Raw genomic sequence first — 17,595 nt, 5'->3', positions numbered from 1 at the left:
TGAAATTTATGTTCAAATGATGCAAGAAAACTGGAACCTAAGAGTCGTAGCTCACGCGATTTCATGTTACCAACTCACCTTACCATAAAGCAGCTACCATCAACCATGGGGATGAAACAGCTTGTCCAATGAGGCTGGGCCAGTTAGGAGAGAGGGCAGAACCCCTCTTTCTACATCAGAACATGACCCAGGAGACACTAATACTATGATAACAAGATGAGCACGTCCATGGCCTAATGTCTTCAAAGTTGGCCAAAAAAAATTTTTTTCTTTCAGAGAAATGTGAATCAACAATATCTACTGCCAATTTCACAGAAATTTAGGGGGAAGTGAAATCCATTTGCAAGTTCTTCCAGGGCCACAGGACAATGTGTCATTTTCCCAGTCCCTTCAGTCAGAGGCTAACAGCAGCAGCATTCATCCCAAACACAACATCTATTCAAATCCCTTAGGTGCCCCCAGAAACACTACCCTCCTCCCCTGGCAGTGAAGGGTGAGAATGAATTCCCAGAGAGAATTGGGATCAAGGGGCAAGTTAGAAGGGGACCTTCGCAGCTGAGGGTTAAGGAAGGATTTTCTGAGTGGGGGCGCTTCTCAGGACATTGTTACCAGCAGCGTCTAAGCTGAAGATCGCCACCACATCGTGGGTGCAAGTGACAAGATGCAGGTCTGATAAGAGGCGAGGAGACCAGATGACATCTAAGTCCATACAGCTCTCACAGACTCTGGTTCTAACCCCACTGTGTCTTTGAAGTAAAACCATGGAAAATAACCTCATGTAAGGAGAATTTTCGGCTGCATCCTTAGCACAGACATTTCTCAACAATAAATCCCACTATTGATGTTATTTAGGGCAGTTAAGGGAGATTTTGGAATTACCCTGTTTCCCTGAAAATAAGACATAGCCGAACAATCATCTCTAATGCGGCTTTTGGAGCAAAAATTAATATAAGACCCGGTATTATATTAATTATATTATATTGTATTATTATATTATATATTATATCATAATTTAAAGACCCAGTCGTATAGTAAAACAAGACCGGGTCTTATATGAATTTTTTCTCCATAAGATGCATTAGAGCTGATTGTCCAGCTAGGTCTTATTTTCAGGGAAACAGGGTACTTCAATGCTGTTGAAATTCATTATCTAATGCTAATTAAAATGATCTGTTTTGCTGTCACCAAGGAAAATCTTGTTAGGGAAACTGATGAGCTGCAGCAAGCTGCACTGAGCTGAAAGCAGAAGCATGCTTACAGCACCACACATCCTATGCCATCCACAGCTAAGGGAGAGGGAGAGCTCACCTAGCGGGGTACCCGGCCTGACCTCGGGCAGGTTTCAAGGGCCAGCCAGGCATCTGAAGGGCACTTGGCTGAAGAGCAGGAGACCTGCTTCTGACCTTGCATATCACCTTGGGGGCAGTCACCTCATCTCTTTGGGTTGGTTTAGATCAGCAATTTTCAACCTAGGATGCACATTAGAATCGCCAAGGGAACTCTGATACCCACGCCGCACCCCAGGCCAATTAAAACAATCTTGGAGATGAGCCGAGGCATCAATATTTTAAAGCTCCTTAGGTGATTCCAATGTGCAGGTGAGGTTGATTGCCACTGCATTTGATGGTCTCTAAGGTCCCCTCCAACCTCTCTGTCCCTTCCTATTTCCAGACTAATTGAGTGATGGGAAAGCATTGGCTTGGTTCATCACTTTCTTGCAGACACTGGTTATAATGAGTCTGACTCAACTAAATTCCACGTCAGTATCAGCTGGGGGGCAGCTGCTGTTAAATCACGGTCCATGTCTTAGTTATTCTTGTATATGCCTCACATGTTAGGTGCTCAGTTCTCATTTGACAAATGAATGGTGCAGAAGCCAAAAATTCAATTTGCAATTCACCCCATCTCTCTGCCTCACTTTGAATGGCATTTTAATCATTTTGCTGCTTTTTATCACTTAGCAGAGCAAGTAGAGTTCTTCAAGTTAAATAATGTATTAGGTTCATTTTTAATACCAGAATAGCCCCCAAATAGTAGTGGCTTAAACAAGAAAAAAGTTTATTTCCCTAACACATAAAAACTTGACTTTCCAAACATGGTCCCAGGAGCAGCACCATCCACATCACCCAGGAACCTGTTAAAAATGCAGACTCTTGGGCTCACAGCCATACCTACTGCAACAGAAACTTTGGGGGTGGGGCCCAAAAATCTGTTCTAATAAGCCCTTCAGGTGATTTGAGAACCCTGACTTTATAAAAGAATTTGAGAGGCATTCTGAGGCTAGCATAGCAACTCCATGAAGTTGTCAGGGATCCAGGCTCTCTTCTGCTTCATCCCTAGGATAAAAACCTTGTCCCCATGAGGCAATGTGGCTGCTGGAGCTCCAGCCATTACATCTAAGTTGAAAGGAGTAGGATGGAGAAAAGACCAGAGAAGGGCACTCACTCTCCCTTTCACATGACTTCCTAAGTACAACACTTCCTCTTATACCTAACTGGCAAAACAACTTTTTCCGTGAAGAAGGCTGGAAATATCTGAGTTGGGAACAGGCAGGGAACCCAGCTAAAAACTGGAGTTTTGTTTCTGAGGTATTAAGATAGGAAACTAGTTGTTGCTCCCTTAACTAATCACCAACGATGGTAATTAGGAAAACTAAAACTCATGAGTGCTTTCTGTGGGTCCAGGCACGGTGTTAAATACAATATCTTGTATCATGACAGTATCTTGTTTAACCTTCACAATTCTATGGGGTATTAGTTTTATAGATGTAAAAATAAGGGCTTACAGAGGTTGGTTAATGTGTCTGATGTCACATAACTAGGAAATGATGGAGAATTTCAAGCAAGGCAGTTTATCTGCAGGGGGTGCATTCTTAGCCTCAAAGCTATGCTACTCTGATAAAAGTGTTGGTGGAGGAGAAGATGAGTAATAACTGCTATTTTACATCCGTTCCTCATTAGCAGGAATAAGACGACATTGGTTTTGCATCACTTAATAAGGATGAGCTTGCCAAGCCAGTCCCTCCCCACTCCAAATGGCTGGTTTATTCTAAGACTGCATTTTAGGTCTGCAGGGTGTCTGCACATTCAGCTAGGGCCTAATGCAAGAAGATTCAGGCTTTGTGGGGCTTGAATCTTGTACAATTTAGGATCTCCCCTTAAGAAAAAAACTAAATTATGAATAAAATATTAGGTAGCAGGCTTTGGAATGCCCAGCAAGCAAGGGGCCCTGATGCTAAAGCATCCTTGGCATCACAGGAAATCTGCTTCCAGTCTAACGCTTCCCTTGCCAGCATTGCTTACTGATTGCATGGGGCAGTGGACACATGGAGGTGACTGCAGTTAGGCAATCTTGGACTGTTCCATCTAGAAGCAACACTTTAGATGATGTTGAAGAGTAGTTGCCTAACTTTTTAACAGCAGAACCCCGTTACAAAAGGAAATCTTACTTAGAGTCTGAGCATGTTAAACAGATGTAGGTGGAGTTGCTCCGGTTGGAGCTGAGGCTGTTGGTCAGGAGCCCCATTCATTCTGCCCCTACCTCTCGCCACGGTGCAGCTCCCAAGGCATCTCAGGGCACCCTGGGCTTTCCAGGATCCCATCTGGAAACCACCTGATCTATTCCAAGGGAGGACAGAACTAAGGCCCATACAGGTTAAATAGCTCAGTCTATGTCACACACCTGGTTACTGGCCCACAGATCTTTTCACTCTACCAAAATAATCCTTCAATTCCTAGGCCAGCCCTCAAATGCCCAGTGCCAAACTGCCTCTCACTTTATCTCAGATGCAGTATTTGCTGTACTACAGAATCAAGGCACAGAACCTGCTTCTATCCCACTGCAGCCCAGGTGGAGGGGGGCTGGGTACTCTTTCCACTTAAGTACTGGAGGTTTATTTCCCTGAACTGCTGGTCCTCCTTCTCCCCTTGGTTCACCCTGCAACTCTGGCCAAGGCCCTGGTACACCCAGGGGAAGGCGAGAGGCAGCGAATGGAACAGGTGGACAGCATTTGTACCACAGAGAGGGAAACAGTGGGAACCCTGAGGTCATGAAACATTTATAAACTGAGCATAGATAGAAGCTATCTTTAGTATGAAAAAAGAAAACAGATTTAAAGACACATTACATGTAGGCACTACAGATATTTTCTTTTCCATCTTAGCAGGGTAGAGGGAAAATGACTTTTCCCTCCTCCAATACATATACAATATATTCAATGAAAACACTATTAAAATAAGACTGCAAATTTAGATCAACACTGCTTCATGTTCTACAGGCAATACAAGTGTAATCTTTGGAGTTGTCTCTACTTTGGACAGCAATTGTTCGCAGCTTGATATTCTGCATATTATGACCCACCTTCCCAGACTCTGAGCCTTAATTCATAGACCAGTATGTCAAACAAAGTTACACCCCCTAGAAAAGTCAAATAGCCTTGTTTGTGGTTTGATAGACAATGTGCTAATGGGTTTTTGAAGGGGGCAAGTCTTTTTGCCTTAGTTCTAGGCTTTGGATAATTTTACTTAACTAGTAGAGGGTTGTTTTTGTTTTTTAATTTTTTCTCTGTACACTACAACCCTGTGTGTTGGGAATCAGACAAGGCAGGAACACCTGGTCTATCGGAGAATCATAAACACCTACAGGGGCCAGCCCGGTGGCTCAGGCGGTTAGAGCTCCGTGCTCCTAACTCCGAAGGCTGCCGGTTCGATTCCCACACGGGCCAGTGGGCTCTCAACCACAAGGTTGCCAGTTCAGTTCCTCGAATCCCGCAAGGGATGGTGGGCTCTGCTCCCTGCAACTAAGATTGAACATGGCACCTTGAGCTGAGCTGCCTCCCGGATGGCTCAGTTGTTGGTTGGAGCGCGGGCTCTCAACCACAAGGTTGCCGGTTCGACTCCCGCAAGGGATGGTGGGCTGTGCCCCCTGCAACTAGCAATGGCAACTGGACCTGGAGCTGAGCTACGCCCTCCACAACTAAGACTGAAAGAACAACAACTTGAAGCTGAACAGAACCCTCCACAACTAAGACAGAAAGGACAACAACTTGGAGAAAAGTCCTGGAAGTGCACACTGTTCCCCAATAAAAAAGTCCTGTTCCCCTTCCCCCCCAAAAAATAAAAATAAAAAAAAATAAACACCTACAAATTTTACATGGCACCTTCACACGCACAATCTCATTCAATTTTGACCCCAACCCTCTGAAATTTCCAGGTGTTATCTTTATTTTTACAGGTAAAAAACCCCCAGAAGTCTCTAAAGGTTGGGACTTACCTATATTCTTGGTCAGAGCCAGAGTCAAGCCTCAAAGCTGGATTCTCAGGAAACAAACTCCAAGTGCTTTTCACTGAGGTACTGTTCTCAACCCCTCACATTTGTAGAAAATCTTGCTTAAAAAGTTTTTGTAAATTGAGGGACTGTGAGGCAGGTGGCTTTTTTTTATAGGTAAAAGAACTGAGAAGCAGCATTACCTGCCTTCCAAGTGGCCACCCTCATACAGGGTCCAAGTCTCCCAAACACGTCTAAGGCTCTCTCCTCTTCAGAACAATCACTTGGAGTTGGCACTGTCTCCTGGCGCTAACCCATACTCCCACCTCTGGATGCCAAGACCACTCCACGAGGAGAAACACCCCCTTCTCTGCTGTACCTAGGCCTACTGGCCCAGGAAGTGACCTCACGTTAGCCCTCACTCCTCCCCCAAGGGGCGGAAACAAACTCCCTTTCCAGCCTGTCTAGCCCTCAGCATGCTACTTGAGCTGGTGGACTTCGAAGGAAGATGTTACGTAATTCCAAGCAACAGCAAAAGATGCTGTTCCTACAAGGTTTGCACTTTAAAGAGCTGATTTGGGCTCAAGTGCTTTCACCCTCTGCTTCGCAACCTGTGGACAGGTACCAGCTACAAATGCAATGACAGATGGCGCACGTCTAATGACTTTTCAAATGTACACAGCTGTTTGAAATTATAAAATATGTATCTAAAAGTGGTAATAAATTCATGGAAGATTCTGTGTGATTTCTTAGCCAATACATACTCAAATGTACAAGTGTGATTTTGCTTTTTGGGGCAAGGGTTGCTGAAATGCTTGATGTTAAAAATCTCAAAGATCGGAACTTTGATTTCCAAGTCATGGTTTTCAGAGCTGTCAGAGGCCTTTCCAGCAATCTCCAAATCTCCCATAATTCTACCTGCCCAAAGATAAGCCTGGCTTTGAAAGGGTGACCGCCTCTGTGTCAGGCCCAGTTCTAGGTCCTTTACATATATAGACTCACTTAATACAATGACCTGGTGAAGTGTGCATCATTTTATAAGTGAGGAAACAGAAGCAGAGAGGTTATGTAACTTGCCTAAGGATGCCCAGCTAACAGAGGGCTTCAAATCACAATGTGGTTCTGGGCTGGCGCCTCTAGTCACTATCCTATACTGCCCTGAATTTTAGCTGATTTTCAATTTTCAAAGAGGTATGCTTTGAATGGAAATATATCAGGAGAATCCAGCAATAAAGAAAAGTTTTGAGCGTGAAAAGCTACCACAGAAAAACAAATCAAGCTATGTAGAGAGACGAAAAGATGGAATACTATATTTTACCCACTGTAACATGCTTTGACTCTAAGACCCAGCATTATTTTATGTATCACAAGACCCACCATTATTTTATGTATCACAAAGGAAAAAAAACTCCCTATTAAATTAAAAAATGATCATGGTATCGACTATAAAAATGAATCCTTTCAGATTTAAAATATGAAAAAGTACATTTGTACAATTGATGAAACACAGTAACATCCAGGCAGGCAGCACCAGGCAACAGGCTGAGATGCCAGGGGAAGGGATAGCATCTTTCACAATTTAACTCACAGAAACCCCCGAACTCCAAATGCTCAGGTTTTGGTTCTATGCCAGATTCTGATTGGATGCTACTTATTACCATATTTTCCCGCAAATAAGACCTAGCCAGACCATCAGCTCTAATATGTCTTTTGAAGCTAAAATTAACATAAGACCCGATATTATTTTACTGTAAGACCAGGTCTTATATTAATCTTTGCTCCAAAAGATGCATTAGAACTGATGGTCTGGCTAGGTCTTATTTTCGAGGAAACACAGTAGTAAGAGTACTTCTTCACGCATGAAGTATTCTTGTGGCCAAGGGAATGAATGGTATTAGGTTAGGGAGACCTGTCATGTGCACCTGATGGAGGCAGCCATGATGGATTCACCCCACCCAGATAGGATAAATGGGAAACATGGGAAGACGGGAACCCCCAAAGAGGTGCCAGAGGGACCAAGAGATATATCCACCAGGTTATTATACTGTCCACAAGCAGACACAGTGGATTCTAATGGGTCTATATTTAAAGCTAGACAAATATTAAGCAATACAGATGGGGCAGAATAGTTGGGCAAGAAAACTCAAGACTTGTCCATTTCCTCAAAAGCACTTTCATGCTGTTACACAGGTCTTTAAATCACTGCCTACTGTTGAATGTAATAGTAGCAAGTCAGTGTCATTACTGGTAGGTACAGTGATAAGAATATGAGTTTTAAATGCAAGAGGATTTCTATCTAAAGGAAAGTCTGTTTTCAAGCATCTGGAAACCATTTAAAATATCTAAATTATTCATTATACTTAATTACAGTCACCAAGAGCAAGATGATTCTCACGACCCTACTGGATTCCTGTCACCTTCCACTAAGTAGTCATCAGACACCAAGCACAACTAAGAACTAATCATTGCCCCCCAGGATATAATTAAGTCCCCTAAGAACAAGACAGCAAGGCAGTGTGGGCCAACGTTTCTCATTACCACGTTTTTGCAGCTCGCTCTGTCCACTCACATTCAGCACTGGGCATGAGTCTGTTTAATTGGATAAAACATTCTGATGAAAGATTCCAAACACCACTTCTTTATGGGGATGGGAGTGGAAATACCGGCGCTGTCTTCCAAGGCACCGTTTTGGGTACAAACGTGCTCAGCAATCAGTATCTTTTTGCGCATTCTAGAATGCAGGGCAGAGCAGACATTTAGTTACTACCCATAAAAGATGTACGGTGCAAAGAGCACACTGTATCCCCTGGTTAAGATTCTTCATTGGGGGAAAAGGTTAGGGAATTTGGGGCACTTTGGTGGTGGTATCTTTAAATTTAGAAAAGGAAAGATGGTGTAGTTTGCCAGGACTCCCTACCAAATACCACAGGCTGGGTGGCTTAAACAACAGGAATTTGTCTTCTCACAGCTTCTGGAGGCTGGAAGTCCAAGATGAAGGTATCAGCAGGGTTGGTTTCATTTAGATGTCTCGCTCCCTGGCTTGTAGAAACCATCTTTTCTGTCTTCAGATGGTCTTTTATGTGTGTCCGAATCTCTTCTTATAAGGACACCAGTCATATTGGATGAGGACCGACCCATATGACTTCATCTTACCTTAGTTACCTGTATTTGGAGGTCTCATCTCCAAATACAGTCACATTCTGAGGTACGGGGGGTGGGGGTTAGGATTCTAACACACAAATTTGAGGGGGACACAATTCAGCCCGTAAAAGATAAGAGATGATTAGAAACTTAGTTTCCTTCGGTTAAGCCATTCAGAGATGAGAAAAGAACTCAAGTGGCAGGTTCTTATGTTTGTTTATTCTTTAGTTTTATTATAGAAATAGTTCATAATTAGTGACTCAGTATTAACTGCTTTTTTAAAAAGAGACTTTGTGCTCTTTTAACCATTATTCTAAATATACACATCTCCTAAGAGTGATTGCTATAATTAAGATGTAGGCTTTTCAAAATTTCATTAAAAATAGAAACAGAAGTGCCATCTCATATTTTAAAGAGCTCTGAGTTCAAGCATGCAAGAAGCCATTTGCTCTAAGAGGCCTTATTCTATCTATTCCACTACCCCAGGAAACTACCTGGCTGAAACTAAGTAGAATGGAAAATACCCCAGGCTGAAAAGGAAAACAGATACTTTCTTCTAGGCAATGTCTGATCCCTGGAAAAGTACGGGGTTGGTATAATCCAAAAACTACAAAAACTTGATTTAAAAATTAAAGACATTCTTAAATCCAGTAGGCTCTTCCACAGAACATAAACCCTCCATTCAGCGAAGTGCGTTGTTTTAAGTTGGGTTAAAACCATTTATAGACTTCTGCTAAGAATAAAAGGGTATAAACTGACAAGAACAAAATCAACGGGAGAGAAGCATCAGTGGCTGAGCAATACCAACAAATATCTAGAACAGGAGAAAGTAGCAGGGCTGAGAATGCCGATGACTAAGTGCATGAAGAGGAGCAAGTTGATTTTCATGAGGATCTAGAGCAAACCCCAGCGATTAGAGGTGCCAGGTACAGGAGAAAGCTGGGGTGAGGCCTGGGATGGGAAATAGGGGGATTGGCTAAAACTGGCTGACTACGATGCCACAGCTTTGCAGAAGGCTGACAGTTTATTTTGTGGACCCCAGAATAGAGGGCACTAAATACAAGAGAGCATGAGGGAGAGGCACTGTACCGAAAGTGGGTGGGTTAAATAAAATCTGTATACCGACTGTTGAGCAAACAGAATACTATCTGTCAAGTGGCTTTCTCTCTGGAGGCGGCGAAATGGCCCCAACAAAAGGCCTAGAGATGCTGACGTATGGAGGACCTCAGTGAAACAGGAGATTTCACACCTACTCACCTGTGCAATGAATCGTCAATGGTAGAAAACAGGATGGGCTTGCCCCCTTTCTGACCAGTTTTAGGTACATAAGGAGAGTCAAAGATCTCCAAGAAAGCCAAAAACAATGAGAGAACAAAATAAAAAGAACAGACAACAGAAAAAAGACAAAGTAAAACAAAATAAACACAAAATATAACATCCCCAGAGACATAAGAGACATTTCATCCAAGAAACAAGAAAAGAACATTTCAATGGTTCAATGGAAGGGCTGGCAGAGTGTGTGGAGGAAATATCTCACCTAGAAAAGATTAAAAAAAAAAAAAAAGCTATAGAACTGAAAAAGAAAACTACTAGAGGATCAAACCAGCACTCAGAATCTGAGTAACAGGAATTTCAAAGAGAAAGGGGTGGGAGGGAGGATCAGAGAAACAATACAAATATAGCTTGCAGAATGTAGAATGGAAGGGCTTCATTTTTCTGACTACAACAGTTCAATAAGTGCCAGCATGAAGAATGATAAATGGACACACACAATCCCTGTCAGTTCATTAAGACTATAAAATATACGTTGGCTGAGGATTTTAAAAATTCCCATGACCTTTCAGAGAAGCCCCTCTCCCCCGCAAAAAAAGCCACATACAAGAGACTGAGGATAGGGATGGCACTGGACTTTCACATCAATTCTGCAAGCCACAGAAAATATTGACCAACACTTTCAAAATCGAGGCAAAATTAATTTCAAATTAGAATTCTATATCCAGCTAAACTAGGTACCCAGGTATGAAAAGGCAGACTAAAGACATTCTGACTTCCACGATCTTCAGTATTTTATCTCATAAGTATTCTTCTCAGGAAAGTACTAGATTGTGCCCCATTCAAAAGGGGTGTTGTTACCTAGTTAAATACTGATCCATTAAACTGCAACAATAAAAGGTGTTCAGTAAGAAAAAAATGTGTGGGATCCTAGAATGGGCTTTCCACAGGAGAAATGAAAGGAAGGCTAAGAATGACGATGGTAGTTGTGCCATTCTCAGGACATCCAGAAAGCCAGCTGGCTCCAGGAGGGGTGTCTGAAGAGAGCAGAAAAGCTAGTTGAGCTGATGTGTTGGACAGTGTGGAAATTAGTATTCAGTCAGGCTAGCACACTTCTGTTTGCTCGTTTCTGAAGATCCCATTTCAAATGGCTTAAATGGTAAATGGGCGTTTTTCCTCTCACATAACCAGAAGTCCAGGAGAAGGCAACTAACTCCAGGCGTTGATTTCTTCAGCAGCTCAACATCACCCAAGTTCCAGATTCTTCCCATCTTTTGCTCAGCCATCCTCTACATGCTTTCTGTCTTCTCATGGCTGCTAGATACTACAGCAGCTCTAAGTGTCTCATCTGCATATACCAAAGCTGGCCGGCAGAAAAAGGACTCTTCCTTGTGGGTCTTTCCTTAAGAAATCTCTTAGAAACAACACTTTTCTTCTAAAGTTCACCGGTCAGCCTCCATCCTAAATCCATCACTGACTGAAGGGATGGGCCACCAGGATTCATACCAGTGCTCTTTTGCACAAGACATACAAGGGAAATGTGTGCATGGCCTGGGGGAACAATGGAGGAGGCTGTTAAAATCTCAGCACATCTAGGACCCACTCGAGGCACACTGGGTAAGAAACAGTGAACAGACCAGTCAGGATACCAAAGCCACCAGGCAGAGGGTGAACATAATAACATGGGAGTGTCACAGGCTGAAAAAAAAAAAAGAGCAAAATGGTACCCGCTAAGAAGAGTTTAAGCAATTCTGATGAAAATTTTGGGAAAAATTAATAGAAATATAGAAAAGCAAAAGAAAGTAGAACTGTAATGACAGTTCACTACTTATTTCAGTATTTAACATTTTATGTCAATATAATCAATATAAACTCTCAACACTGATTTATCAGAATTGATGCAATTGTATTGGGAAGATGGAGAGAAAAGAAGTGGGGGAACAATGGTGGTGAAAAATCTTAATCTGTTATTTTCCCATAATTGGAAGTAAAAAAAAAAAAACACACACAAAAAAACTGTCTATACTGAAAAACACACCAAAAACTGTATATTAAAGAATTTAGTGAGCTAAAGAATTGGGAAGTAGTTGCTTCTGGAGAGGGCAAGGCAAGGGTGAGGAGGAATTCTGTACGTTATTTTTTTACTCTCATAGATGGAACAGATAATAGGGTTTCCCCCACACTCTGAATGGGCCCTTTATACAGAAAACACAAACTCATAATGTATTAGTCAAACGAAAGTGAGCTCTGATGTTGCCTTTACCCCATTTCCCCCAGCTGCCCCACCTCCACCCTTGGATGAGGCTGGATGGCAGGGATCTGGGTGGCACGGGTCGGGTGGGTGGAGGGGAAATCTACGTCAAGGGAGTTGCAGGTGAATCAGCTCTTTTGCTCACTGGGCAGGAGAGGGTAGCAGGTGGAGTCCTGGTAGCTTGTTATGTTGGGAGTCATCCTGGGACCCAGTAGTCTGGTCAGGAAAAGCACAGCAATTCTCCAGTAGATGTAATTATAGTGACAGATACCAGTCGGTGTCGTGTTACAGACGCCTACTTAGAGAAAGCACCAAAGCTTGCATCGAAAATAGTCAGGGCAGAGCTACAGGAGTCTAACTGATCTACCAAAACCTTCCCAGCTTTGCTAAGCCAAGCAGTTTTAAAATTCAAACATCCTACCTGCATTTAAATTCAAACTTCTGCACTGTTAACAGATTTGCATCTCCTTCCTTCTAACTCAAACCCTGTAGACTTCAATTACTTCAGGGACCATCCCAATGAAGAAAGTCTCATCACAAGGAGCTAGGTACTTGGAAGGCCCAGATCCAAATATAGGCAGATCTTCCCAGTGACCTTGACCTTAACACTGCTACCTACTGTGATCCCCTAATTCATCTAGCCTATTTCCCCCTAATGAGCCTTAACTTATTTAAGTGGCTTTCAAACAAAATTTAACATGGAACCCAACCCATAAGGCAGCCAGGATTGTGGCTGCCCAAGGTATCCACGTTCCCTGTACCCATCAAGGCCCTAAGGCTTCCTGAAGTTCCTTTTAAAACAAAACTTTAAGTTCCACCTCATTGTTCCCACTAAAAACTCCCCCTTGGCTGTTCTTTTCCACATCCTGCTTCCTTTGAGGTCCTTTCAAGTCCCACCTCCTCCATGGATGACTATTGCTCACCAAGGATGCCTTCCCATGGATTAACTCACACAACCCCTTTATATGTATTTGGATGGTCCCACTGCATGACTATTAAATCTTTTACATTGTGATTTGCTTACAACTCAAGGTAATAGGGAAGATGGCTGGGATTTAAAGAAAAAAAAAAAGCATTTTTAGAAACCATTTTATAAATAAATTCTTAACAAAAAAGAAACACATACACAGAGCACCCAAATTACCAGCAAGGTGGACTCTAGCCCTTCTTTTCCACACTGGGAAAACAGATCAGAAGAAGAAAAATGATTCCATCTTGTTTCCATCTATGCGGACAGTTTTTCAAGTAGCGTTTCTATTCCTTTGCTGTTGTTTTTGTTTTTTTCCAATGTGGGAATCAGGCTTTTCAGTCCAGCTTTGACTTTCTTGGCAACTTCTTGATCAGAACTCTGGAGAAGGCTGAAGAGAGAAGACAAAAATTAACAAACAAAACACTAAATTTCATTAAAATCCCTAAATCATCCGCAAGTACTACCTGCATCCATAATATATAAAAAACTCATTGACTTGTGAGACAAGTCTTACAACGATAAATACATTACTTTATCAGATGAATGATAGGGGCTAGTAGCCTATATTCTAAAACCACATAAATAAAAAACGTTTTATAATCTAGCTGGTGGGGTCACTTAAGCAAATGTAGGAGCAACTCTGTTCCATACGGAATCTGTCCTACTTTCACTTTGACTATCTTAGGACTAACAACCTGTCTTCAAATTATTTAATACATGTATTCTATCTTCCCTTCTCCACCTAAATGCAAAAGCAGGGCCCGATGTGTTCTTTCATGGCACATGTACAGACCAGATGGCCGAGAAATGCTCACTGAGTGACGGAATGAGCATGAGTGAATGGTGCACAGAGGGAAAGGTGGGGGCCGTGAAAGACAAGCAGTTAATGAATGACATTCTACTAAACTCTGCAGCTAAAACATTTAGTGAAGAAGTAAAGAGCTTCACCTTGGAGCTTAACTGCCTAGATTGGAAACCCACCTCTGCCACTCAGTAACTGTACAACCAAGAGCATGCTATTTAAACTAAGACTCAGTTTCCCGATCTTTCAAGTGGGATCAACAACAGAATCTCTACCTTCTACTCACAGGGTTATTTGGGGGGGCTCAAATGATCTTGTATGTACAACACCTTGCCAAAGTCTGACACTTAGTAAGCATTCAATTAGTGTGAGTCATCAAGCAAAGGAACGTCATCTCTGCTTTCTGAGAACTTGCTGCATGGAGTGCTCTGTCACCAGTGAGTGGAGCCCTGGAGGCTGGCAACAAGCAGGCCTCTTTCTCTTTAAACAGGGGCCGGGGCATAGGCACTTGACCGGGGAACACACCAAGGCTGGATTTCTGTTCTCCCCCAACTTCTTCACGACCATGTTTAAAGGCTGACCTCTGAAATACATCCTTGGCATTTTTGCAAGGGCCTGGTCCCAATAACTTTCAGCGTGTCCGGGAAGAGGAGGATAAGCTCGCAGCCCCAAGCAGGGTTCCCTTGCTCACTGTGGGACACAAGCACCAAGTACTGCTTGGTGCTTATGTATAGTTGTGAAGTATGTAATGTGCCCTTTTAATAGACAGATGTGTGACTCATTAGGTATTTTTATTTTATATACTTTGGCTAAGCATATAGTCACATAATGCATAATAGTAATAAAACTTAATATTTATTGAACGCATGTAATAGACATAATGCTACATATTTTATATGCATCATCTCATTTAGTTTTCGTAACATAGGATTATTATTTATCTCATTTTATGACCAACAAAATTAAGACTCAGTAAAGCTGAATGATTCGCCCAAGGCTACATAGTGAATTGGGACTGAAACCCAGGCAGTCTGTCTAGAACCCGTACTTTAAAATGCTAGAGAATTCTGCTTCCCTCAGTTATTCTGCAGACTGCACACAAGGCTGATTTTTTTTTTTTTTTTTTTACCCAGAGTGCTTTTTCACTTACTGTTAAAAAAGATTAAAAAAAAAAAATTTTACACTGGTTTGAAGTACAATATAAAACAACAGAGAATTTTACCAAATAAGTCAGAACATCACAATATTTTAAAAACCTAACAGAAGCTATTACAGTATCAATCATTAGGTTATCTATAGTTCAACTTCCCTTTAGAATCCCAAATATTTCATGTGTTCCTGTTCCAATTCTAAGTAGTATTCCCTAATAAACCTATAGCATCCTTATGTTTGAAATCCACCCAAAGGGAGCTCTGATCGATGAGACTCTATATAAATTAATTTTACGGCATTGGTGAAATTTTTAGTTAATTAAGTATAATGAAAGAATGTGTCAGTAGGTGTTAACACTCCAAATTCCTGGTAAAGAAATTTATATCAAAAAAGTTCATGTTTAAGCTAATGGCTTCTGGCTGCTCACCATCAACTGGAAAATTAACTAATTTTAACGGGAAATTAACAAAATGATCTGTATCACCCATATGTTTGGAGACACTAATATACCTGAAAATAAAAAAAGAATGCTCATATGAATGCGTATGTTTCTGAGTACATGTGTACCAATTCAAATTCTATATTGAACAAACACTCATAACATTTACAAATACAGATGAAGTTGCATAGCATTTGCATGTGAAATACTATGGGAAATTCAAACTAAGATTGGTATCTGTCTTCCAAACCTAGGTAACAGCAGTGGAAAAAAATCAATAGTGATTGTTTCAAAACAACACACAAACCTATTTTTAAATGAATGTTCTTAATAGAAGGGTTTCATCAGGGAATAGAATACATGGAAAGTTCAATGACCTTTAATTATAAACTCAACATACTATGTTCAGAGAACAATATGCAAGTTAAGCATATGCTTCAGTTCACAAATCATCAGTTTTCTATCCATTTTAACTAGAAAATAAACAATTAGCATGAAGACTTCAGAAGCAAATGCTTCTCAAATCCTTTCAGAATAGTTGAAAACAATGAATAAAAATTACATGTACAGTGAGTCATAATTTAAAAAAAAAAATCACTGTCAGTTTTTGTAGGGAAAAGACTAATTCATTAAGAAGAATACAATTACATTTTGGTCAAAACCAAAAATGTGGTGAGACAATCAAATGATGCCTTTGAATGTCTTAATTTTATGATCCTTGACCTCCAAAAGAGGGTAGACAAAAAAAACTGTGAAGTATTGACTGAAATAGTTACATTTACTTTCTAATATTTGGTATACTTGTCTAGACCAGGAGTGGCTGAAAGTAATACTGGACTACTGGGAACAAATATTAGAAGGGAGAAATAAATGTGAGAAGTTTCTTGCATGAACCGGCATCAGGATGCGGCCCTGTGCAGAGAAAGGCACTTGTCATACATACCAAGAAAGAATAATGGCACCTCGATTTACACTAGCCCAGGACTTCAGGTTCTTCATACCAACATGCTCTACGAGTGTTTTTGCAAAACAACCTGTAAAATATACTGAAACTTAGTGAACATCACATACCAAGATTTAAACTCTCAATATCCCTCTCTACTGTCCTTAAATCTGCAAATACATTTTAATAAAAAAGCAAATAAAGAGAGTTCTCACCCAAACTCCTTAACACTAAAAATTCCAGTTCAGGTGTATATAATGCATTTTCAGTACAGCTGTTTCTTTCAAATCTGATCCAAATCCTAAGCTATGTTTAGTAGCAGTTACTCAAGAGAAACAATTAATTCCTATAAAATGCTCACTTGGTCATGTTTGCGTTTCTTTGTACTACTGAATGATTTAACTCTGACCTGAAAGGTATTCAGAAAGTAAATGTTTGACAGTAGCAAATCAAGTTTGACTGAAAATAAGTTTTCCCTTATGAAAAATGCTCACTCAGAAGGTGCCATGAACATAGCCAGTGGTCAAATGACGGTTCTGGCTTACACCTGGAAATTTCTCTTTATAATACTAGTTACATATCAAAACTACCATTTATTTTTTGTTGTTTTAGTATATCTGATTTTCAATGCGTTGGTATATTTTATCTCCTCACTGTGCCATTTAAGTGTAACTAATTCTTGGACAAAGGAGAAATTCTGAAGGCTAGGATTGAGTGCAAACGGAGGTAGGGACAACCTATCTTGAAAACAAACATCTTAAGATGTATATTTCATTCAAAAATACCCAAATGTAAGGAGCCTTTAAAAGCCAAGAGGCATATGGCTATTTAGTTTTTCATGGCACATGCTAAGGAGCAATAGAGATCAGCTCCTGAGGCAGATGGTGTTTTCCAAAGGTGACTGCAACAGTATCTGCTGTCCTATGTGCTCTTCTAGAATACTGCCTGCCCAGCCTCCATGCTAGAGATGGAACTGATGCCGTCTTTTGAATCTCAGCGGGCCTTTGTGACTGACCTAACCAAGAAAATATGATAAAAGTGATGTTAAATAATTCTGAGGCTAAATCATGAAAGAACCATGTGCCTACTTCGTTCTCTTAAACCCAAACCTACCACATTCTGAGGAAGCCCAAGCAGCCTTGGGACAGGACCTGAGGCTGCTGGCGACGGCCACTGCCCGCCATTGGGAAAGTGGATACTCCAACCCCAAGCTGAGCAGCCTCTGAGCAGAGCAGAAACAAGCTCAATCAAGCCCTGATCAAATTATTGTTGTTTTGAAAACCACTAAGTTTTGAGGTGGCTTGTTACACAGCAACGGGTAACCAAGACAGCTAGCCACACTCATTTGGTGCTACATGAA

The 17,595-nt window shown here is 41.2% G+C and overlaps 1 protein-coding gene across 5 annotated transcripts in view; it reads right to left on the bottom strand.

Moving 5' to 3' along the window:
* Positions 1-8,616: 8,616 nt before the first annotated feature.
* Positions 8,617-17,595, bottom strand: part of PUM3 (pumilio RNA binding family member 3) — a 44,286-nt gene continuing 35,307 nt past the window's right edge. For 4 of the 5 annotated variants that reach the window (XM_074330498.1, XM_019730026.2, XM_074330495.1 and 1 more), the window contains exons 17-18: positions 16,236-16,326; positions 13,003-13,287 (exon numbers count right to left, since the gene is read on the bottom strand). In XM_074330498.1, coding sequence (XP_074186599.1) covers positions 13,155-13,287; positions 16,236-16,326 — 224 coding nt within the window. In that variant the 3' untranslated portion in view covers positions 13,003-13,154. Of the gene's footprint in view, positions 11,377-13,002; positions 13,288-16,235; positions 16,327-17,595 lie in introns of those variants that run through there. The other variant, XR_012495725.1, reaches the window with a different exon arrangement.

The sequence above is a fragment of the Rhinolophus sinicus genome, linkage group LG04, assembly GCF_036562045.2.
Source record: "Rhinolophus sinicus isolate RSC01 linkage group LG04, ASM3656204v1, whole genome shotgun sequence".
Classification (NCBI taxonomy): domain Eukaryota; kingdom Metazoa; phylum Chordata; class Mammalia; order Chiroptera; family Rhinolophidae; genus Rhinolophus; species Rhinolophus sinicus.
Note: the sequence above shows the minus strand (reverse complement) of the source record. Positions and strands in the feature narration are given on the sequence as shown.